This window comes from Rhinolophus sinicus, linkage group LG04 (assembly GCF_036562045.2).
Source record: "Rhinolophus sinicus isolate RSC01 linkage group LG04, ASM3656204v1, whole genome shotgun sequence".
In the NCBI taxonomy this organism is placed as follows: domain Eukaryota; kingdom Metazoa; phylum Chordata; class Mammalia; order Chiroptera; family Rhinolophidae; genus Rhinolophus; species Rhinolophus sinicus.
Window position 1 is genome coordinate 138,756,711 of NC_133754.1, and position 24,855 is coordinate 138,781,565.

The 24,855-nt window shown below is 35.5% G+C and overlaps 1 protein-coding gene across 7 annotated transcripts in view; it reads left to right on the plus strand.

Annotated features, from left to right (window-relative positions):
• Positions 1 to 24,855, plus strand: part of LOC109446342 (histone-arginine methyltransferase CARM1) — a 243,019-nt gene that overhangs the window by 81,006 nt on the left and 137,158 nt on the right. For 6 of the 7 annotated variants that reach the window (XM_074330494.1, XM_074330493.1, XM_019729679.2 and 3 more), the window contains one exon: positions 13,862 to 13,987. The exons of the other annotated variant lie outside the window; for it this stretch is intronic. In XM_074330494.1, the coding sequence (XP_074186595.1) occupies positions 13,862 to 13,987 (126 nt within the window). The remainder of the gene's footprint in view (positions 1 to 13,861; positions 13,988 to 24,855) is intronic. 7 annotated transcript variants of the gene reach the window in all.

The following is a 24,855-nucleotide window of genomic DNA, read 5'->3' on the forward strand; positions in this document are numbered from 1 at the left end:
CTTGACCCCGAAGTAAATTACTTACCTGAAGTACAGTAAAGAAGATGATAGCACGTTCTCAGATTTCTCCAGGCAGAAGCAGTAGAACTGCAACCTACACAGGACTTCAGTAGTGCTGAACAAGGGGAACGCTATTATAGCGCCTGCGAGAACGACTTGTACAATCTCTTACACTAGGTAGGAAAGACCAGTCACCGTAGAGGGTATTCTGCAGTGAGTTATCCAAAGTACACAGAGCTGCTTCTGATTTGCCAAGAACTTCTGATTTGCCTGTCTATCCTTTGGTCTGTTCTCTAATCTATGGTAATCATTATTAGTGTGTGTCTTCAAGAGGCTGTGTAGGTGTGAGTGTGTGTGTATAAATTTAAGGTTTTCTAAATAAGTGTTTTTAAGGCAAATATAACCCCCTACAAAAAAAATGTTAACTTTGCAGAGTTCTCCTTGCAGGGAGGTTCATGGAAAATATTCAAGTTCTAGTCCCAGAACTGCTATTCACAAACTGGATTGTCTTTGACAAATCACTTTACTACCTGGACTTCGGGTCCTCATTTATTAAATGAGCGAGCTGGGTAAGATGTCCTCTAGTGTCTCTTAAGTCAATAATTTCATAAAAAGAGCTTAGTATAAAACTTACACTTTGGCTTGAGTCTTTTGTTCTCATAAGGAATTAATACATTTCACATGTTAGAACCAGAGGGTCAGCTTTCTAAAAAAAAAAAAAAAAAAAAATGTTTTTGTTGATTTCTGATTCTGAAAATCGTTTGTAATAGCAACCTCCTTTCTTTTGGCAATTGTCAGCGTAATTTCCATTCCTATGTAGTTGATTTGTTGCTTTACTGTCTGGCTGCTTCAGTGATTTTCTCTTTGATTTGGTATACTGAAGTTTCACCCCATATATCTAAATATAGAATTTATTTTTCTTTATTCTGATGATAACTCCTGCTTCCAGTATATAATGATTCATGTTTTCCATAAGTTTTAGCATATTCTCATCCATTATATTGTCAAGTATTATTCCTCTCCTGTTCTCTGTACTCTCTTCTCTTATATGAGATCTTCTTATGTTCTCAGTCTCTTAACTGATTTCACATTTTTATCTCTGTCTTTTCCTGGGGTAACTCTATACGATTGCCTGAGATGTGTTTTCTGTTTATTACATCTTTTTTCAGCTGTATGAAATCAGTTTTTAAACTCATCTATTGGTTTAGTGTTTTTTTTTTCTTTTAATTTCTAAAATTTGTTTGGTTCTATTTCAAATTCACCATGCTTTCTTCATCTTTCTTGTTCTTTCCTTATTGTGGCTACTTTCTCATAGACTTTTTTCATCATGTAAAAGACACTTATTACACTAACAACAAATTATCTGAAAAGGAAATAAAGAAAATGATCCCATTTTAAAAAGTTTCTTACACAGTTTTTCTTTACATATTTGCCTTTGCATGTACACTTAAGCCTTCTCCATTCTGATATTTGAGAAATATTTTTCTATAATCTGGCTTATTTTGAAAATGGCTATTTGTTCTTTGAAAAGTTTTTATTTGGGTATCAATGTTAGATAGGCATCTGTATTGGTCAGGATTCAATTCAGGTGCATGTAAGAGGAAACTCCCAAATAACAGTGTCTTAAAAAATAGAAGTATATTTTTCCCTCACATTAAAAAAATATCCAGTAGTTGGCTGGCTCCAGGAAATCTTCAGGAACATCGTTTCCTTTCGACTCACTACTCTGTCACCTAACTCGACTCAGATTAATCATTAAAAGGGGCTAATAGAGCTCCATTCATCGTATCGGCTTTCCAGCAAGCAGCATATAGGGAGAAAAAGGATAAATATCCTCTCATTTAAGAAAGCTCTCCCTCCATCATGACACTAGATTTTTTTCAACTGTTTTTCTGTATCATTTGTTTAAAAAGCAATCCTTTGGTGGTTGCCAGAGGGTAACGGGGGTGGGGGGTGGGGGGGTGGGATATGAGGATGGGGGGGATCGAATATATGGTGATGGAAGGAGAACTGAATCTGGGTGAAGAACACACAATGGGATTTATAGATGATGTGATGCAGAATTGTACACCTGAAATCTATGTAATTTTACTGACAATTGTCACCGCAATAAATTTAATTAAAAAAAAAAAAAAAAAAAAAAGCAATCCTTTACACATTGACTTGAAATGCCACCTTTATCAAATACTAAATTCTTAGAAAACTCTTTCTGAGATTCCCCCCCGCCTCCCCGGTATATCCATCCATGTGCTTACTGATGTATCAGTACTACACAGTTTTCACTTTGAAATTCTGATAATACTGTATCTGGCTATTTATTGACCACTGCCACCCCCACCAAAAAAAAAAAAAAAAAAAATTCATGGCTTTCTTCATCATTTACTTTCTTGAAATGAATTTAGAATCCCGGGTCAGTTTGCAGACACACACACACACGCACATACACACACACACACTTAGACACACACACACTCAGACACACACAGAAAATCTTGGAATTATGGGCAACTTCTAGACTTTGCATTTATTTGTCTTTTACATACCCCAGCTTTTGTAGTTATGTTTTGTTCATATGGTCTGGTCCTTCACATTGCTTGCCAAGTTTATTTCTAATTGTTTTATAATTCTGTTGCTGTTTAAAATAGAATTATACTTTTAACAGTTTTTTGGAGGGAGCAGATATGTAGAACAACTACCTACTAGTAACTTTATTACGTAATATATGTAACCAGTTTCCTTTCTCAACTCTGTAATTAGTATAAGTTTTAAGTTGATTCTCTTGATTCTTTTAGATCCACAATGAAACCACCTCCTTTCTAATCGTTAAACCTCTTTATTTTCATGCTTCGTTCCATAGGCTAGAACTCTCAGAACAATGTCCATTAATAGAGATTCGTGCAAACTCTGTGGTTGGTCTTATTTGTGACTTTAAATTAATTTCAATCTTAAACACAATGTTAACTTTTGGTTCGATACAAATATTCCTTATTCTAATAAAGATGTACCCCAGATTTCTAAAAGTTGTGTGTGTCTGTGTGTGTGTGAAAGCTTTTGTTTTTTTCTCCTGTTTATTCTCTACATTCATAAAATGTATTACATATTTTCCTTTGGCATGTTAGTATGATACTAATATTAACGACGCAAGGAGTTGCTAATAGTTATGGAACCTAGAGCCAGACTTCTTGGCTTCAGTCCTATCTCCACCATACAAAGGGTCTTCTTTGCTGTCTTAGTTCCTCACTTGTAAAGTAAGGATTAGAGTCATACCTACCTCGGTTATTGCAAAGATTAGATGTTAATGCATATGAATGTCTGTGAACAGTACCAGGTAAATCATAAATGTCAGCATCGTCATCATTATTTCTGTTGAACTTGGACTAACCCTGTATTATCATATTATACTATCATTTTATTTATTATATTATCATGAATAACCATATTTATTGCAGGTTAAATAATTCCTAAGGAGATAAAGCTAGTAAGTGCTCTAATCGAGATTCAAACCTCGGTCATCTCCATCTTCCCTCCATACTCATAATGGAATTTAATATTTATTTTAGGAGTGTGTCTGTCAAGTTTTATTACTGTATTATATTGCCTTGGTAACTGACTTAGGTAGTATTCCATCTTCTCCTCCGTTCTGGACCGGTTTAAGTAGCATAGAAACCACCTCTTCCTCACGTGTTTGTTAAAATATTGCTTGTAGACCATCTGGGCTCCATAATTCTTTTGGAAGAACTTCTGTAGTCTTTAAAAATTTTTCTCAGAGCCAGGTCAGAGCCTGGATCTGCACTTAGGGAACCAACATTGAGTGAATATGTACTGTGTGTAAGGGATTGAGTTGGGGGTTGGTGGGTAGAAAGACATGAATAAGGCATCAGAAAAAGTTTACCAATTAAGGGGTAGATAGGAGTGGTTCAAAAAGAGCACATAAACCATGTGTGGCAAGAAATTAAGGTAATGAAAAAAAGGCCATGCTTAATTCTTGGCAAAGGGGGAACCTTGTGACTTAGAGTGATCCCGTACCCCTTATGGAGCAGGTGAGGTTGGAAGTAGGCTTTTAAGAGTAGCTAAGGTTAAATCGGAAGAGAAGGGGATATTTACACCTGATTGCTTTGGAAGCAGGATTTCAGAGCTCATATTTTGAGAAATGTTGAAATGCCTTCATCTGTCCTGTTCCCCTTCCTTTTTACTTGTCCTAGGGAGCTATGTAATGCAGAGCAATGAGAATAGACTTTGAAGCAATCCAGACTGAGGTGAGTTTAAGCAAATCCCCCAGGGACTCTGAGCCTCCAGTTTCCTGTTGGCAGAATGAGCATAAGGAACCCCACGTCACGCCACAGCAGTGTGGAACAAGTGAGGGGAAAATGTGCAAGCACTTAACAAAGGTAGCTGGTTACTCAGATGCCCCAGTTCTCTTTGTGTTACTGTGGGCAACTGTTGTCAGTCAAAATAGCAACATTACCTGCAGACAATCAAAACCTTTTAAAATCCCTACTCCAGTCTCCCTGTGTGGATTGATGCACTAACAGTTATTACTCTACCTATAAACCACATGGAACTACTTACTCCTCATTTCTAGAGCTGCCATATGTCTTCATGACATGATCATTCACTAGCCTTTTGCATAGGCTGTTCTCTCTGCTTGGAATGACCTTTCCCCCTTCTTTCCTTTCTTCTTGGAAAGATCTTATGTTTCTTCCAAGGCTCAAGTCCAGTGTAATGTCTCCTATGGGGGATCTCCCAGATAAATTTATTTGCTTGTTTCTCAGAGGTACCATAGCATCAGAACAGACGTCTTCTCCTTACACTGAGAGTTCTCTCAAGGCTCTGGCTGCAGTTTATTTTATCTTCGCATCTTCCCCCAGTATTGCCGGTCAACAGTGACTGGCTTGACAGCAGATGCTCATAATGTTAGTTGAATGTGCATGTATGAACAAATCCCCAAACCAAGGCTTGCAGATATCTGGTGCCACCACATCCACTGCTGGGCCAAAGCAAAAATGAATCTCTGGAACAGCTCTTGACAGCAAAGTTGTTATTTTATACTCTTTCATTGGAAGTTCCTATTCTTTTGTTGTTATAGCTGGTGAAACCACATCGGAGCAATTATCCCCTCCTGAGTGAATTCAGGAGGATAGTTTATAATCTCTAGAAACCACAAGGAGAAAGCTGGTGATTTGAGAAAGCTCTACCCAGAAATAATGTAGATGCTACAATATTTAGTTACCCTAAAGAGACATTCAGAATGAAATTAAATTTAAATCCTAGAGAAGCAGTTTATTCAGGGAAAGTAGCAAGACTTGTACATTCTTAGGAAGAAGTGAACTTTTCTTGATCTCATATCATAACTGGAACAACATTTCATAAACCCAAAGACCCAAACCATTTGCTAGAGTTGAAAAAACATCAACTAAAAATAACAAGTGTTTGATTGCCACGTCTATATCTGTAATGCTCTGAGACTTCAGTCTCTTTGTTTTTATGCAGTTTAGGAAGTGACCGAGATATGTATGACTGTATTGATCCACTTGTTTTATGCAGTAAGCATTGTCAGTCATAATGTGCTGTGTGCAGTGCTGGAAACAGTAGACATGTGTTTGATAGGAAAGCGTTGAGATTTTAAAAAAGAACAAGATCTACTTCTCCTTTTCCTAGAATTTCAAGTAACCTTGGGTTCTCTGGCCCCTAATCACCTTCTCACCTTGAGAAATTCCTGGGGGAGCTGATGGATTACTCAGAGAAGCACCAGAAGTACATCTGAAGGAGCAATAGGTTCCTAGAGAAGCTGTTAGGGAAGTGGCATCCTCTTTCATGGAAGGCAAAATGAAATATTACTTCCTTCTGATTTGAGAATATTGGTCACAAAGGTGTTTAACATTTCATTATGATGTCAGTTTTAGTGTTTATTCTTTCTGCTGTGATCACGTGTGGAGAGACGGATGTAAAAGAAAAGAGGGAATGGTTAAAAAATTTTTTTTAAGCTGATTTAGAGGCTAGAAAGGTGAGCTAAGCTTTGTCCTTTTATTTGTTTTTGACAGTGTACACAGCAGATAGGCCACATGTGTCTGAATAGAAATGCTGCTGAGGTGGTTCCAATCAGATTAACTATTCATGGCCCCTGCTGTATACCAGGTCCTTCAGAGGAATAGAAGATGAGGATGACACAGTTCCTGCCAGCAAACAGTCTGACATCGTGCAAAATGGTTAAGATTGGGGTACAAATGGGAGCATAAGCGAAGTCCTATAGGAGAGATGCAAAGTGCTGTTGGGTTCGTGAAGTGAGGGAGATAACATATGCCAGTTGGGGGCAATCAAGAAAGGTGCCATGGAGGTGGTGGCATTTAAAATGGATACTGATAAATTAGGTAATATTTTCGATGGCAGTAAGGGAGCCTTCTCACTTCAGAAGTCCTGCTCTTTAATTTCAGATCTCTACTGCCACTATAATTATAAGCCCTGTTTGGAGAGCAGCGGATAGTTTGTCTGGAGTATGGTATATGTTCAGGGGGTTGGAGGTTAGTTGGGCAGAAGCAGGAAAGGTGCCTGGAGGATTTACAGTTCCAGGCAGGAGAGTCAGTACTTTCACATTCAGTGGGGGAATGTCTGAAGGTTTGGGCAGAGCACTGCAATGACTCACATGGGCTTCAGTGATTGTAATCGGGCAGCTTGGAATAGTGGGAACTCATTTTTAATTGCACGAGCAGATAGCAGTGGAAAGATTGTCACAGTTGTTCAGTTATGGTGTAACAAAACCATAGAATGAGCAAGGTCAAGGGACTCAGGTGAAGAGTTTTTAGACTCGACACCAAAAGATGATCCATGAAAGGAAAATCTGAGAAGTTGGATGTCACCAAAATTTAAAAGTCTTGCTCTGTGAAAGATGCTATTAAGAGGACGAAAAGACAAACTACAGAATGGGAGAAAATATTTGCAAACCACATATCTGACAAAGAACCAGTATTTAAAATATATGAAGAACTCTCAAAACTCAATGGTAAACAACAAAAACAAACCAATTTAAAAGGGGGTAAAAGACATAAACAGACATTCCCTGAAGAGGGTATACAGATGGTGAATAAGCACATAAAAAGATGTTCAGCATCATTAGCCATCAGGGAACTGCAAATTAAACCCACAATGAGATATCACTACACAACTATTAGAATATCTAAAGTGAAAAACAGTGACAACCCAAATGTCGAGGATGTGGAGGAAATGACTCATTTGTTTATTGCTGATGGGAATGTTAAATGGAACAGTCACTCTGGAAAAGAATTTGGTAGTTTGTTGTCAAACTACATGTGCAATTACCATTCTTCTAAAAGTTCAGGAAAAGGAGATTCACATCAAGATGTGCAACAGAAAAGTATGGAGGTCAAATCCCAACCAACTACTATAAGAAAAAAGGCATTAAGGAGCAGAGTACCAATGATGAAAGCATGCTGAAAAGACATGATCCAAAAGTTTCTAAGATTAATTTGCAAAACAAGTTAAGAGATGTGAAGAAAATTGTGCAGGACATGAAAGAATAACATGAAACAGAATTAGAAAAACTCAGAAATGAAATGACAGAAGTTAAGAAATTAGAAATAAAAGAGTTAAAATAATTTTAGAAAGGATGGCTAAACTAGAAGGAACAAGAAAAAACATCGAATAAAGGAGAAAAGTTGGAAAGTTTTAAAATGTAAAAGGAAATGTAAAGAAGAGACAAAAAAGGATTCAAAAGAAGATAAAACATGGAAGGTAAGCAAAGAGGATCCAGTACACACATAAGAATCTCTGAGGAAGATATCAAAGAAATAAGACAAATACTAAAACAATAATTGCAAAAATTTTGCTGAAATAAATAAATTGAAAATGTAATCTTTATACCTGAAAATATTGACCTAGAATTGCTAGCATAAGACACTTTCTAGCAAAAATTACTGGCCTTTAAAGGAAGAGAAAAAATCTTTTGGATATATAGACAACATTAATATATTATATACCAAGTTTCCCCGAAAATAAGACTTAGTGCATGTTTTGGAGCAAAAATTTTAAAAATCTTATAGTAAAATAAGACCGAGTCTTATATAATAATATAATGTAATATAATGCAATATAATATAATGTAATATAGTATAATATAATGTAATATAATATAATATAAAGACTGGGTCTTATATTAATTAATATTTGCTCCAAAAGATGCATTAGAGCTGATTGTCCAGCTAGGTCTTATTTTTGGGGTAACACGGTATTAGTTTGGTGCAAACGTAATTGTGGTTTTTGCAATTATTTTGAACCTTTTAAACCACAGTTATGTTTGCACCAACCTAATATAAGAGAAATAAAATTAGATTATCATTAGATATCATTGGCAGTCATCTATGTGCCAGAAGAGAAGGGAGTAACAACATATTTAAAGATCCTCGGAAAAAGAAAACGTGAGCCAAGGATTTTATATCCAAGCAAACTGACCTTCAAAAATAAAAAGACACAGTTATTGGCATGCAGGAAATCAGGGAATATTGTTCCCGTGACCCTTCCTAAGGAATTTACTAAAGAATTTGTTTCAGTGAGCCCTTCCTAAAATTCTGCTAGCGAATGACTGGACAACTGAAATGACTAGAGAGACTTGTACACAGGGCTGGTGGTGAGCACTAAATCGTTATTAAATGAGGGCCTACAGGGGACAATATTACTGTGTAATGGCTGTATGATTGGGCAGCATAGACTTAGGATAACTGTAAAAAGAAATGTAGAGACAGGGGATAGCATTTGAAAAACACAAAACAAATTCAAAACCAAACCAAACCAAAACAACAAAACAACCAGATAATTGTGTAATTCTGAGACTAATGTCTTAGAAGCCCCCTTTCCATCTCTGTCTCTCTCACATATGGCTGCTACCCCAGTTCTCAACACTGAAACCTTCCCCAAGTCCCTTTTGTCCTTTTCCTGCTTATCTTCCCGTTTTCTTCATTTCTCTTCTGTTATTAACATTGGCCCCTTTCAATCTAAGTCAGTCAATCCATTGAAAAATTTTCTTAACTATCATTATTCAACAAGCAAAAGCTTAGAATCTAATCTTTCAAATACAAAACAGTTCTTACCAGGTAAAGGAGAGGAAAAAGCTATGAATATATCATTTATTACTATTTTGTCATATCTCATTGGAAATGGTTACTAAAATGATCAGTGTTGATGCCTGATTTTAATATTAGATATCTTGGAGTTCTATAATCCTGTCCTTTTATCTTTACACTCATTTTCTGGGGTTAAATTTGTTAAAAATGGTAAGTGCATAGTTGTCTATATATTTTATTCCATCTATATATGTGCTGCCTTTATAGTCAATTTTTCACTTATCTATTCCTAGGAAAGATCATCTTTAAGTAGACTAACTTCCTATTTCTACATAGGAAAATATTAAAAGGGTCACTTAGCAAATCCTTGGCTTAAATGCCATATTATTAGGTCGTGGATGCTCTTCTGTCCAGCAATTTGTATATAAGAATATATTTTGGAACCTCAGTTCTAGACCATGTCTGATACATAATATTCTTGGTTAATTAGTGTTGTGATTTGCCTGAGGAGATTGAATTTCTGCGTTTGCACAGGCTGAAAGGAGAGGGTATATATGTAGAGAAGTAGAGAACTATTAAGAAAGGCAAGGACAGCTCTCTTGACTTTATCCCCGTGGCATTTTCATGCTTACTTGTCTGCACTTGTAAAATGGGTAGATACTGGATTTTCTGTGTGCCTTTGGAAGTTTTGTCAGATGCAGCTGAGGTGGCGGATAGAGTTAGGCATCTGGGTTTGCCATCATGATTTTCTTTGAGCGCCTTCTGGGGGAACATGTGGCTTTTCCTCAAGGAGGGAATGACAAGCCTCTGGGCTTTCCTAAAGTTGATTAAACTTTGTGTACATGAACTTATTCTGCTTGCCACCAGCAGATCAGGCCTTAGCCTTTGAAGAAGTAGCAAAGAATGTCACTGATGAGAGCCAAGTTCAAAAGCACAATGATAGTATTAATAAACACACAGAAGCAGCCAGCCTTCTGTGCCACTGCAGAGATGAAATGAGATGTTTGGCAGGGGAATGAGAATGTTCTGTAGATGTAGTTATTATTATTATTAGTAGTAGTAATGCTAACTGGAGAGATAAACCTTAGTACAACGTGCATTGGAAATGACCTTCACACCACCCCTACTTTTCATCAATGTAGTAGTATTTCCTGGTTTTGGATTTCCTCAGCAATATTTTTATCATAGTCCTACATTATTCTAATATGAATTCTTTAAAGAGACACAGTTCTAGGATGATAATACACTCTCCCCTAAAATAGCTGCACTTTCGTCTTGCTCACATTTGTTCACAGAAATCATTTAGAATGTTTGTTTCATGTACTAATGTGGTCAAAGAACAGGAAAAGAAATCAACACAAGAAGTTACTACATTCGCAAACAAAAAAAATAACAAAACATTCATTTCCATGAATGATTTAAAAATTGAGAATTAAAATAATGATTTTATTGGATGCAGTAATTCCTAAATATTTTTGAATGAATGAAGTTACCAATTAATATCTAATAAATGAAAAAAATGTAAAGAATAGTAATACCCACTGAGAATGACGTTAGTGATGGTAGTGTGTTTTTTGTTTGATTGTTTTTTTTGTGTGTGTGTGTTTTTTGTTTTTGTTTTTACCAAATGGATAGCTTTCTTGTTTTTCCTGATTATAAAAATAAGTAGTCACATAGAAAATTCAAGCAAGGCATAACTTTATAAAGGGAAAATTAAAAATGATCCAAATTTCTCTATCCAGAGGAAACCGCTGATGACATTTTGGTGTATATCTTTTTAAACAGCTTTCTACAAAGATATACACAATATTAAATTGCTACAATAATATCGTACATTCTGTTCTGCAACTTGAACGTGGAAGTATGTTTGACTTAACCAACCATGTAAATGATTGTCTCTTAGCTTTACATTTTCTACCCGTAGTAAACACTTCTAAGATGCACATCCTTGAATGTACATCCATTCACGCTTGATAAAGTTCATCCTGGAAGAAATTATTATGAGTAGAATATCTAGTAAAGAGTACATAGGTTTTAAATTTTAAACAATAAGGGTAGAACATATTTTGGTAATATAGAAATTTACATTTCGAATAACGGCCACTCACTGTTTTCTCTCACCCTTTCCAATATTTGATATGGTCAACGTATAGTCTTAAAATTTTGACAATGGAGAGAAAAAAGTGCTCATCCTTTTATTAGATTTCTCATTGATTATTACTGAAATTCATTATTTTTTCACATTTGTTGTGCTACTGGCATTTTTCTAGTTGTCAGTTGCCTACTGATCCGTCTTACTTTTTTTTTTTTTTTTAGTTTTAGGTGTACAAAACAACATAATGACTAGACTTTATGGGGTGTAATGTCAGGGGTGTAAACCCCTGACAAAGTGATAACCCCAAAAAGTCTACTGCCCATCTGATACCATACATAGTTTACTAACTTTTTAATAGGGATGTTTGTTTCGTGTTATTTTTTAAGCTAATTGTATATTGGACATATTATTTCTGTTAAAAACACTTTCCTAGGTTATCATTGCTTTTCAATTTTGTTGAAAGTGTTTAAAATTTTTTTTTCCATAGGTAGATTTTAAAACTTGAAGTAGATATACGTACTTCCTGGATTTTATGGCATGCTTCAAAAGACTTTCCCCACCCGTATTTAAACAGAAGATAGGGAGGGAAGGAAGAAAAGAGGATGTATGGGTAGCAGTTTTCAACTTATAAAAGTAGGAAAAAACAACAACTCAGTTTATACCCTAATTAAATCACACATACACAAAACAAACCAGAACAACAAAAGAAATAATCTGAGCCTATCTGGTTAAGAAGAATTGAATCATATACATTTTGAAGCTTTGTATCTATTCTGGGATGGTATGCAGTCAATACAGTGAGAAATGCCTTCACTGATTCAGAAAATATTTATCAAGTACTGGGTACTGTGCTAGGTTTTGAATCAGAAAAAAAATAGTGATCCCCAAAATAAAGTAAAATATCCCCTGCTCACAAAGAGCTCACAGACTATAATACCGTGTTTCCCCGAAAATAAGACCTAGCCGGGTCATCAGCTCTAATGAGTCTTTTGGAGTAAAAATTAATATAAGACCCGGTATTATTTTATTATAATATAAGACCGGATATAATATAATATAATATAATATAATATAATATAATATAAATATAATATAATATAATGCCGGGTCTTATATAAGACTATGTTTTATAGTATAACATAATGTAACATAATATAACATAACAATATAATATAATACCGGGTCTTATATTAATTTTTGCTCCAATAGATGCATTAGAGCTGATTGTCCGGCCAGGTCTTATTGTCGGGGAAAAGGGCAGTCATGTATGTACAAGGAACTGAGGAGGGCTAGGGTCCTCCTTCCTTCTTCATTCTACCTTATCCTACTTCAAGACCGTAAGAGAAACAATTGGTAAAGGATAAAAATCCTGCTTTCTTGAAAGAAATATTTCTTGTGATTTTAAGAAAACATTGTTTAAAAGAGCCCCAAACTCCCTGCTTCTGCCTCTACATTCACGGCTGCGTCCCTGCAAGGAGACATTGATGCCTTTGAGACACTGACTGGCTGTAATAACCTGTAATCATGTTTTATGCCAGGAGAATGTTTTCAAAACATCTGCATTATTTAACCAGCCGAGACCTTTTGTGAAAAATATCTGAATGCTTTCATCAGGAGGTGCTCATTTATTTGAAGGAATGGTTGAAAATATTTGAAAATATTTGACCATCTTAACTCTGTGTGTTTTGAATGTGTATGCATACGCCTATGTGTAACTGGAATTTAAAACACTTACTGCATTTGATTTTGTAAGGAGGAATGGAAGACATCAAAGATAAGAGCCAAAATCTACTTTATGATAAGAAAAATAATAGTCTCTCATTGTTTTAATAGGATTTTAGAAATTATTTAAACTTTATTATTCAGTCTTAACAAAAAAACCTGTGAAATAAGCATCAATATTTTCATTTTGCATAATGAAAAAATGTGACTCCAATGTGTTTAGGTGATTGAAGTTCCTCGGTTAGTAAACATCAAAGATGAAAGCAAAGCCCAAGTTCATTGCTTTTTTCCAGCACATTACAGCTGCCCCAGTGGTAAAGGCCTGTCTATAACCTATAAAAGGAGGACTAGTGAGTTCGTACCCAGTTATGTATGGATGGCTCTAACGAGACCCTAGCCACTTATGGGCCCTGCTTGCAGAAACTCAGCTCCCTTTTTTTCCACACTTGCCACAGCACAATGTGGTAGGAGCAACATGGGCTTTGAAGTCAAATTCTATTCTGGTTTTAAATTCTAGTTCTGCCACTTATTAGCTATGCATATTTGGACCCATACTCTGTCTTGTATTCACCTAGGAATATTGGCAGTGATAATACTTACAATGGAGATTTTTATGACATCTCTGGCACATAGTAGGTGCTCAAGAATAACCCGTAGGGACATTACCTGGACTCTTTTAGGATGGCATTAAGAGGTACAAAATATTTGGGGAATACAATGCTTATGGGTAATGAGACCCTGGACATAAAGGCAAGAACAAATGAGAGTTAGTTTTGAGCCGTGTTAACCTATCTGCAAAGAATTGGTATTCAGCCATAGAGTCATCTCTTTTTATCTCTGATCCTCATATTCCCGTATGTCTCAGGAGGCGTTGTATCAAGAAAAAAGAAATGGGGAGCCTTGAGAACATGAGAAAATTTTGCAATGCTCAAAATGGATTTTCCTAATCCTTTTTTTTTCCCACCCTTTATAGCTGATGGCGTCTGTGTCTTTAAATGCTTACTCAACAGAGACACTGAATGTTGCCGTGTGGGGAAGGAGTCCGTCTTGATTACTCTGGGGTACAGCAGTGCTCTGCTGAAGTTTGAGACTCATGCTGGTAAGTTTTGCGCTTGTTGTGATCCACTGTCTTTTTCCCAAGAGGAATCTCCTGATGGTTGACTTTTCCCTGTTTCGATTGATTGGCTTTTGGCAGCATGCTTCCTGATGTGAGTTGTCATCGATCAATAAAATGATTGCAAACTGGTTCTGGTGCTTATTTGATACCAGGGCTAGAGAACAATCAGCCTTTTCCTAGGCAAGAACGGTTTTATTTTTAGCCCCCCTTTTGCTTCCCTTTCATCCAAAGCTGCAGGAGTGGCCACCAAGGACTGTCCAGATCTTCACCACTGTTATTGATTCTCCTTGAAGATGAGGTTGTTTGCAGAAATGTGATTTTTCAGTTTCAGTATCAATCAGAATGATTTCATCCTGTTGATGTCTTGCAATCATTTGTTGAACAGTTTTAGACTCTGGACACCTAATGTCAAGCATTAGGGAGGTAAACTAAAGTGTAACTACCGTAGAAGTATTTTAAGAAAGGACTAAATGGCACTCTGGAAGATTTCCAGCCTCATGAAGAAAGTTAGGGCTAGCAATGCCTTGGGTCTACCTTTGATGGTCAGTTGTCATTTTTTTTTAGCTTAGATATAAATTGTTCCGTCTTACTTATGCTGTCAATCCAGATAATGCAAAGTATTAGCAATGGTTCAGATTCTCCTCTGGGTAGTAAAAGTGTCCAAAGTTGTTTCGCTATTGGAAACTACTTGGGATAAAGAAGTTAACCCGGTTTCTTATTTTTAAACTGACTCAGTCAGCCAGGGTGAGGAAGTTGTTTTATCGTATACCTACTCATCCACTCATCCCTCTAGTCGTCCATCAAACCATCTTATTTTTATAATGCATTTCAGAGTAAATTATATTAACCAGCAATTTCACCCCCATATACTTCAACCTGCATGTCATTAACTATAACTCAAAAGTTGTTTATGCTTCTCAGTTTTTCTATTGTGGTTAAATTTACATGCATTAAAATGCACAAATCTTCAAGAATACCAGCATTCCTAAAAGTTATCTTATGCCTTTTCTCAGTCACTCTTTACTCCTGTCCTTCCAGAAATAATCACAGCTTTTATTTTCCCCCCATAGATTAGCTTTGTCTTTTCTAGAACTTTCTATAAATGAAATCATTCAGTATATACTCTCTTTAATTAAGGTCACACAGCATGTTTTGAGATTCATCCCTGTTATAGGTATTAGTAGTTTGTTGTTTTTTATTGCTAAGTAATAGTCACAATTTGTTTGCCCATTCTCATTTCAGTGGACGTTGAAATTGTTTCCAGGTTTGAGCTATGGTCAGTAAGGCTGCTATAAATATCCTTATACTGATCTTCTTGTATACATATATATTTTTTTCATTTTTCTTGGATCAATACCTAGGAGTGAAATTGCTGGGTCATAGAGTAAATGCGTGCTTAGTTTTATAAGAAATAGTCAGAATTTTTCCCAAAGTGATTGTACGATTTTACACTACCATCAATAATGCATGAGAGTTCTGGTCACACCACATCTTTGCCAACATTTGGTCTTTCAGTCTTTTCAGTTTCTTTGGTGGTTGTGTCTTTGTATCTCACAGTGGTTTTAATTTACATTTTCCTGATGACTAATGATGTTAAGCACTTTTTCATGTGCTTACGAGTTCAAATCATTTGCCTGTAACTAATTGGTTGTTTATCTGTGGAGCTGTTTTTCTTTATATAGGATACCAGGCAGGTATCACATATATAATTTATCGATGTTATCGCCTTGTTTGTAGTTTCCTTATTTGTTTCCATAATGATAGCCTATGTAAAGAAGAAGTTTTAAAATTTGATGAAGTCCAGTTTATCATTTTTTTCTTTTTTGTTTATTGCATTCTGTGTCCTAAGAACTCTTTGCCTACTCTCAAACAGCAAATTATTTCTCCAGTAATTCCTTGTAGAAGTTTTATAGCTTTATATTTTTGGTATACAATCCATCTTAATTGTTTTTTATATGGTATGGAGTTAAAGATTAATTTTAGACCACATGGATAAACAGTTATTCTAGCACTGTTTGTCGACAAGACTTCTGCATGTGAAATGACTATATAGACTTGGTCTATTTTGGAGCCCTCTGTTCTGTTCCATTGATTATCCTTCTGCCAGTGTCTCTCACATTGTCTGAATCACCTTTAAAGTAATACTAGAAGTCTGTTAGTTTACGTCTTCCAACTTGGTTCTTTGTCAGGATTGTTCTGGATATTCTTGGTGCTTTGCATTTCTATATAGCTTTTATAAGTAAGTTGTTAGTGTCTACAAAAGTGCTTGGTCAAATTATGATTGAGACTGGTCAATTTGGTGAGAATTGCCATTTTAACATTACGTCTTTCAGTCATTGGTGAGCTAAAGACAGCTCATACTGTATCACAAGAGACCATTATTAAAATTTCAGGAATTTGAAAGCCTGGAATTAGTGGGTCAGAGAATTTACACCACAGAAATTGGCAAACTCCATAAACAGGGGCTTCTTTTGTTTTGTGAGGGAAACCAGTTGTTAAATGTTTATCAACATGCTGTTGCTTCCAGTCCAGGAATAGGGTATTTCTCTCCATTTCTTTAGGTCTTTAATTTTCCCCAGAAATGTTTTATAGATTTCAATGTGAAAGTTATACACAACTTTTGACAAATTTGTCCCTAATTATTTTATGTTTTTGAACGTATTACAAATACATTTTTGAGAACACACAATTGTTTGCTACTAGTCTATAAAAATAAATTAATTTTTAATATTAATCTCAGATACTATAATCTTTTAAATTCACATACTAGTTCTAGTAGTTATAGTTTAGGTTTCTTAGCATTTTCTACATTTAAAAAAAAAGAAGAACTTGTCACCTGCAAATAGAGACAGTTTTATCTCTATGCCTTTTATATTTTCTGGACTTTTGAAATTCTTATGACCTCCAATACCATGTTGAATATATCTGAGAAAGCAGTTGTTCTGACCAGTCTCCTGCTTGTGGGGGGAAAGTCCAGTATGTCACCATTAAGTATGATGTTTGTTGTATGTTTTCTGTGGATGCCCTTTATCAGATTGGGGAAGTTCCCTGCTTTCCTCAGCTCACTGCAAATATTTATCATAGTTGGGTGTTAGATTTTGTTAAATATTTTTCTGGATTTATTAAGATTATAATCTTCGAATTTGGTGAATTATTTACTTTGAATAAAATAGTTTGTGTAGAATTGGTATTATTTCTCCATTAAATGTTTGATAGAATTTACCTTTGAAGTCATTATGGTTTAAGTTTTATTAATGGAAATAAAGTAGATGTAGGCACCTTCAGATTTTATTCCTGTGTCAATTGGTATTCTATGTTCTTTCATGGAATTTTTCCATTTCATGTAAGATGTCAGATATACTATAATTTGCATGTTAATCTTCTAATTTTGTAATATCTGTAGTAATTTCTCCTATTTCTTTTCTAATATTTGTTATTAATGTCTTCTTTTTGTTTCTTGATCAGCCTAGGTTTATCAATTTTATCACTCTTTTCAACAAATCAGCTTTTGGTTGCATTATGTTCTCTATTATTTACTTTCATTAATTTATTTAAGAAATGGAAAATTTGGGGGGGGCTATGTAATGGGACATAACTAAGCTGAAAGCAAAATGTCATTTTTACATTTTATTATAATCATTTAACCTATTGTCTCATCTTGAGGGAGAATTTAATTGGATCATCTTATTGATGAGGAAACTGAGATTCCAAGAAAATCAGTCACTTTCTCAAGGTAATATGACTGATAATTAACTGACTAAGGATTCAAATCCAGAACTACCTGACTCCAAAGCCCACATTCTTTATCCATGCCACCACACATTCCTGGTGACACACATTCAGTTTTAAGAAAGAAAGAAACCAGTGAAAGAACGAGGAGTGAGTGTGCAATAAGACGACTGAATAGGAAACCTTTCTTCCAGTGTGTTCACACTTAACGCTCAAGGAGGTCATACTGGTTTACTCTGTGTAGAATGCATGTTTCCACGGTATCTGTGTTTCAAGCATGGGGTGCTGTTCAGAGTTGGTAAAAAAGCCTGAGCAGACCTGGTAATTTTATGTTTTAGAGGCTCTCAAATTGGGGCTGCCTTCGTTTTCTGGACAAAACCTTTCCTTTGAGTCTTTACACTGCAGTGAAATGGAAATTTTGAGATTCCAGTAGACAAACTCTAGAGATACCGGGATACATTTCACTCCCTGTCACGTCCAGGGGCCAATTTCCATGTACTACATGCACTGCTTGCAGCCCTCGAAGGAGAGAACATTAAATAGCCTGGAGAGGCATGAGACCCAGAACCAACTGGCTCACTCCATGTTGGGGGCCAATGACAGGAGTCTATTGATCATACAGGAGGCCTCTGTAAGTGATAGCTGACAAGGAGAGAGAGTGAACTGACCCTTCTCACTACGTGCCTTGATACAGAGATTTGGGGCTCAGTTATCAAAACTGGATTCAATTTGCTTTTGCCTAATTTTGAATACAAATGATGAAGGTTCTCCTTAATCTGTTTATATCAATCAAAAAAGCTACAAGGCAAATTTCTAAATAGGGAGCCCATAGGTGGGACTAATTCTGATATGAATTCTTCATTGGTTCAGTGTGTTCAGTGTGTATTTCAGGAACGAAGACCTTGGCCCACTTTGCTTTAGAACACTAGCTATAATCACTTAGTCTCATTTGTTCTGTAAGAAGAAAAAATAATGCATATCAAGAGTTGAGACTTTGCTTGAGAATTTTCCCAAGGATGCCTCACAACAGCTTCCTATTCTGGAATTTGTGTGTCTCTTGATTTCTGCTAAGAGTAAATCCCACCACGAAATGGTTTGCAAGTGCAGATGTTTGCAAATTGATGGTCCTCCTTGGTTTAATTTAATAATAGTTTTCAAAATTAATGAATGTCCTTGGGGAGTTGGTTGCCTGTCTGATTTTCCTGGCCCTGGAAACTGAACAAGCCAAGCAGCTGATCCTTTATTCTAGATCTGTCAGGGCAAGTTGTGATGTGAAGAACCGGAGTCCACAGCTGCAGGAAGGTAGTGGCAAGTGAATAACAAGCTGGCTGTGACTCAGTGGGTCCCGGGTGGCCCAGATCCCAGGTGGCACTGGGACCTTGATTGTCATTTGTCAGCCTCAGTGCTGACAGAAAACTGTCTGTTGGTGTCAGTGTCCATCAGACACGATTGCTGAATTTTTGAGATGTGCTCTGCTTTCCTGAAGTAAGAGGACATGGCATTTGAAATGTGAGGCTGCTATTTTATATTTAGAAGTGAGTGAACAGCTGCCAATTATCTGTAACTTAGGTGAGAAAGAAAGTCCAACTTTATCGGGAAGTTGACCTGTATTGGTAATGAGGTAGTATCACTAGGAAAGAAATAATCAAATATCCAGATACATCGATGAGGAATATTTCTTCACTCCCTCCTTTCCTTCTTCAGAATGGTGACTCAGTGATCTCCAAACCGGATATGGTCACATGTCAGATAATCTCCAGTAATCTCAAAGACCACTGTGAAATCCAGTACATTTAAATTGATTGTATTTTAGAAGCAGTGGGGATATTTAATAATGACAGATATCAACAGAGGAAAAAGTTTTATTTAAATGGACTTAAGGTGATATCTATGATACACTGACTGTATAAATACTAGATATGTGCAAGATTTACTTCCTGTTCATTCATTCAGTCAACAAGTATTTACTGAGAGTCTGTTATGTGCTGAGCACTTATTTATGTCCTGAAGATACAGTACTGAATAAATAAAAGTCCTTACAACTCTGTAGCTAACATTGTAAGAGGACAAAGACAGTAAGTAAATGAACATATATAGTGAGTTGTGTGTGATAATGCTGAAAAGAGAAACCAGAGAAAGGCAGAGAATGACTGGAGGTGAAGTGTGTGTACTGTTTGTAGGTAATTTTTGAGGGAAAGCCCCACTGATAAGATGACATTTGAGTATAGAACAGCAGTGGAGAAGGAAGGGAGCTGGGCTAAGGGTGGTTCAGACAGGGAAACAGAACTGCAGAGACCTTACAGCAGGATATGTTTGAAGGACGGCATTAGGAACAGAGAGCCAAAATGAAATGAGGGCGACGGTGAGTGGTGAGATCAGAGAAATAGAGGCCAGATTAGGTGAGACGTTGGAGACTATGGTGAGCATCTTGATGTTATTCTGAGGGAGATTGAAAGCGTCTGAGGGCTTGAAGCGGAGGCCCAGCACTGTCTGAACATTATTTAATTTTTATATACTTTTTAAAGGTATGCGTTTATACCTTCTCCGTAATTCTCATAGCAGCCCTGTGAAGTTGGTATATTATTATCATTAATTCCCATTTTTAAGCAAAGATACTAAGTCTCATCAATGTGAAAGAAATTACCCAAGTGACAAAAAGAAAATGCAAGGCCCATGTTCCTTCAACAGCTTCCATACTGCCCCTTTCACTCTTCACTGGTTGACATTTAATCTAGAAGACCCGTATCTTTAATTGTAATAAGAAACATAGGAAAGCCAATTTTTGTCAACATTTCACTAATGGAGAAAAAAGAAAGACACTGGTGGACCTTATTCTGGGAGTTTATGAATCATGGGAGAGTTTCTTCATCCTTTTTTTATTTTGAAAAAATTTCCAACTTACAAAGAAGGTTTTATATAAACATAACAGACAACTTCTGATACCCTTTAAACGTATTCATTAATTCATAGTATTTTGTCACATTTGATTTATCTCTTTATCTTTGTATATATATGTACATATATAAACACACTCATTTGATTTCTGAATCATTTGAGAGTAATTTGCATATGTCACACTCCTTTACTCTGTAGTACTTCACAAGATATAGCCCATGAAAAAGAATATTTTCTTACGTGGCCACAGTAGAGTTGCCAAATTCAGGAATTCGACAGCTATACAGTATTTATATTTAATCTACAGTTCATAGACTAATTTCATAAATTGTCTCAGTAATATCGTTTATAACATTTTGTTTTCTCTTTCATACTGCATCTGGTCCAGGATCATATATTATGTTCAGTGGTCAAGTCTCTAGATTCCTTTAATTTGGAACAATTCTTCACCCCTTTGCTTTCCTTCATGACATCGAGATATTAGAACAGAGATCAGTTATTTTATAGAATATTCCCTTATTTGGGTTTTTCTAAGGTTTCCTCATGAAAACGTTCATGTTATGCACCGCCAGTCAGAAAACTACCTGACAGATGTTGTGTCCCCCTCAGGATATCAAATCAGGGAGCACGGAGGTCTATCTACCTATTGTTGGTAGTATGAATTTTGATCACCAGGTCAAGTCGTCTTTCCTTTTCTCCACTATAAAGTTATTATGCTTTCCTTGTTAGGTATCAGTAATAAGGAATCTGGGCAAAGGCACTTTGATAGCATGCCAATATCCTGTTCCTTATCAAACAACCCAAATTTAAAATACATCTATTAGCCATTGCTTTGGAAATGCGTTCGCATTTTTGGTACATTAGCCTTGTATCCTGTAATCTTACTAAGTCACTTAGTTCTTGTAAGTTTCTTTTACAGATTCCTAGGATTTACTACATAAATGATCACATCATCTGTAATTAAAGACAGTTTTACCTTTTCATTTCCCATCTGTATGCTTTTTATTTCTTTTTCTTGCTTACTGCACCAGCGAGGCCCTCTAGTATAGTGTTGCAGAGAAGAAATTAGAGTGGACATCCTTACCTTGTTCATGGTCTTGGGGAAAGCGTTCAGTTCTACCATTAGTTGTAGGTTTTTTTGTAGATGTCCTTTATCAGGATGAGGAAAGTCCATTATATTCCTAATTTGCTAATAGTTTCTATCTTGAATTGTGTTTCAATTCAAGATAGAAATTATATCTGGATATATGAAGATGATTGCATTGTTTTTTATTTATAGCCTGTTAATATAGTAAATTAAATTATTGATTTTTGAATGTTAAAACAATCTTGTTTTTCTGAGTTAAACCTCTTTGTCATGATGTATGACAGTGCTAAATTAGATTTGCTAGAATTGTATAAATAATTTTTGTGTCTATGTTTCTTAGGTATTGCTTTGTAGTTTTCTTAATTATCTTTGATTTGGGTATCAGAGTAATACTGGTTTTATAAATTGAAACATGTTTCCTAATTTTCTATTTTTGTGAACTCTTTGTATAGAATTTGGGATCATTTCTTTTTCAAATGTTTATTAGAGTTAACAATCAAATCCAAATGGACCTTGAGTTTTCTTTGTGAGAAGATTTTTACTGGAGTCGATTTATTTAATACATATAGATCTATTTAATGTATCTACTGTTTGCTGAGTGAGCTTTAGTTATTTATGTCATGGAATTTGTCCATTTCACCCAAGTTGTCAAATTAGTTTCCATCAAGTTGTTCATAATATACTTTTCTATCAATATGATATGTAATATTGTCCTTTCTCATTTCTTATACTGATTAATAGATCTTTTTCTTATTAATCTAGCTAGATGTTTATCAACTTTATTGATCCTTCAATGAAACAGCTTCTTGTTTCATTTATTTTTCTCTATTTTGTCCATTTTCTGTTATTGATTCTTGCTCTTATTTTTTTTCCTTCTGATTGCTTTGATTCTCTCTGATTACTCTTTTCTCTTTAACTTCTTAGGGTAGATGCTTAGATCATGAATTTGAGTTCTTTTTTCCCCTAATATACACATTTACTGCTATATATTTCTTTCTATACACTGTTTTAGCTGCATCCTATAAATTTTGGTATGTTATTTTTTCCTTGCCAAGCATTTCAAAATAATTTGTATTGTTATTGTTCTTTGGCCAATGGATTTCTTTTTTGATCCATGGATTATTTTGAAGTATATTGTTTAATTTCCAAATGTTTGGAGATTCCCCAGATATCTTTCTGTATTCTTGTTGAATTCTTTTGTGGTATGAGAATGTCATTTGTAGATCAGTAATTTGAAATTTATTGGAGTTTATTTTACCACAATATGGTACATCTTGGTGAATGTTCCACGTGCACTTGGAAAGAATATGTGTTCTGTTATTGTTGGGTGGACTGTTCTCTAAATATTGGTTAGGTCAAGTTGATTGATCTTTAATGATTCTGAGTCTATTTGTCTATCAGTTATTGAGAGAGGAGAATTGGAATTACCAACTATAACTGGATTTGTCTATGTTATAATTGTTTATGCCCCTTTGCTATATGAAAGTTGGTATTCTATTGAGTATATGTAAGGTTGTGCTTCGGATAATGACTCAAGAAAGCAAAACAATAAAGATCCAAGTTTCTAGTAGGTGTTTTTCTTTTTTTAATTAAAGTTTACTGGTGTGGCAATGGTTAGTAAAGTTACATAGGTTTCAGGTGTGCAAGTCTGTAATACATCATCTATATATCACATTGTGTGTTCACCACCCAGAGTCAGTTCTTCCATCACCATGTATTTGATAGTATTTTTTCTTTTTATGAGGAAAACTCATGCTTCACTTAAACCCAGCTGGAACATAGCTGCTCCATGCCTCCCTGCTCTCAGTATTTATTATAGTAGCCATATTCTCTGGGCCCTGTTTCCTGCTGAACATATGCACAAAATATCTGCATACTACTGAAATATTTATGGGTGAAATTACATTATGTCTGGGTTTGCTTTAAAATGTCCAGCCAAGGAAACAAAAAGTACTTGGCAGTAGAAATGATTTAAGATTGACAAAATCTTAGTAAGTTTTGAAACTTGGTGATAGAAATCTTTATATTAATCTATGTACTTTATGTACACTTGAAAATCTTATCAGTGAAATCATATGGGTCTCAACTTTTTCTGTGTGACTTACTGTGCTTAGCATAATAATCTCAAGATCCATCCATGTTGTCACAAATGGCACTATTTCATCTCTTCTTATGGCAGAGTAGTATTCCATTGTGTGTGTATATATATATATCACATCTTTTTTATCCAATCATCTATCAAAGGACACTTTGATTGTTTCCATGTCTTGGCCACTGTAAATAAAGCTGCAATGAACATCAGAGCATATATATCTTTAGGAATAAATGATTTCAGATTTTGGGGGTATATACCCAGGAGAGAGATTGTTGGGTCATATGGTAATTCTATTCTTAATTTTTTGAGGAACCTCCACACTGCCTTCCATAGTGGCTGCACCAATCTGCATTCCTACCAACAGTGTATGAGGGCTCCTTTTCATCCACAGCCTTTCCAACACTTGTTATTATTTGTCTTGTTGATAATAGCCATTCTGACTGGGGTGAGGTGTTAGCTCATTGTGGTTTTGTGGGATACAAAGCTGAAAGTAACAAAGGAGCAAGACAAACAAAAACTCATAGACACAGATGATAGTTTAGTGGTTACCAGAGGGTAAGCGGGTAGGAGGGGTGGAAGATGAGGGTAAATGGGGTCAAATATATGGTGATGGAAGGAGACCTGACTCCGGGTAGTGAACACACAATGTGATATATAGATGATGTATTACAGAATTGTATACTTGAAACCTATATAATTTTACTAACTATTGTCACCCCAATAAATTTTAATTTAAAAAACATCTTCATAATGAAAGTAAAAATAATCATAGATGGAAAAGTCCTTAAAAATATGAGTTGGGGTATCAAATGCTACAAACATTTCTCCAAGAAACAAATCTCATTTACGTGTAAGTTAATCTACCTACTGATCAGCTGAGGTGTATTGATCAAGAGTTTTAGAGTTGCATTGAAATGCCCTCTTACAGTACATTAACAATGGCAGGAAGCTGAGGTGGCTGAGCAATAAAACTTGAGAATCTTTAAAATTCTGGTTTTACTGCATTTGACTAATAGATCCTAAAAAAGCAGAGCAAAGTTATTT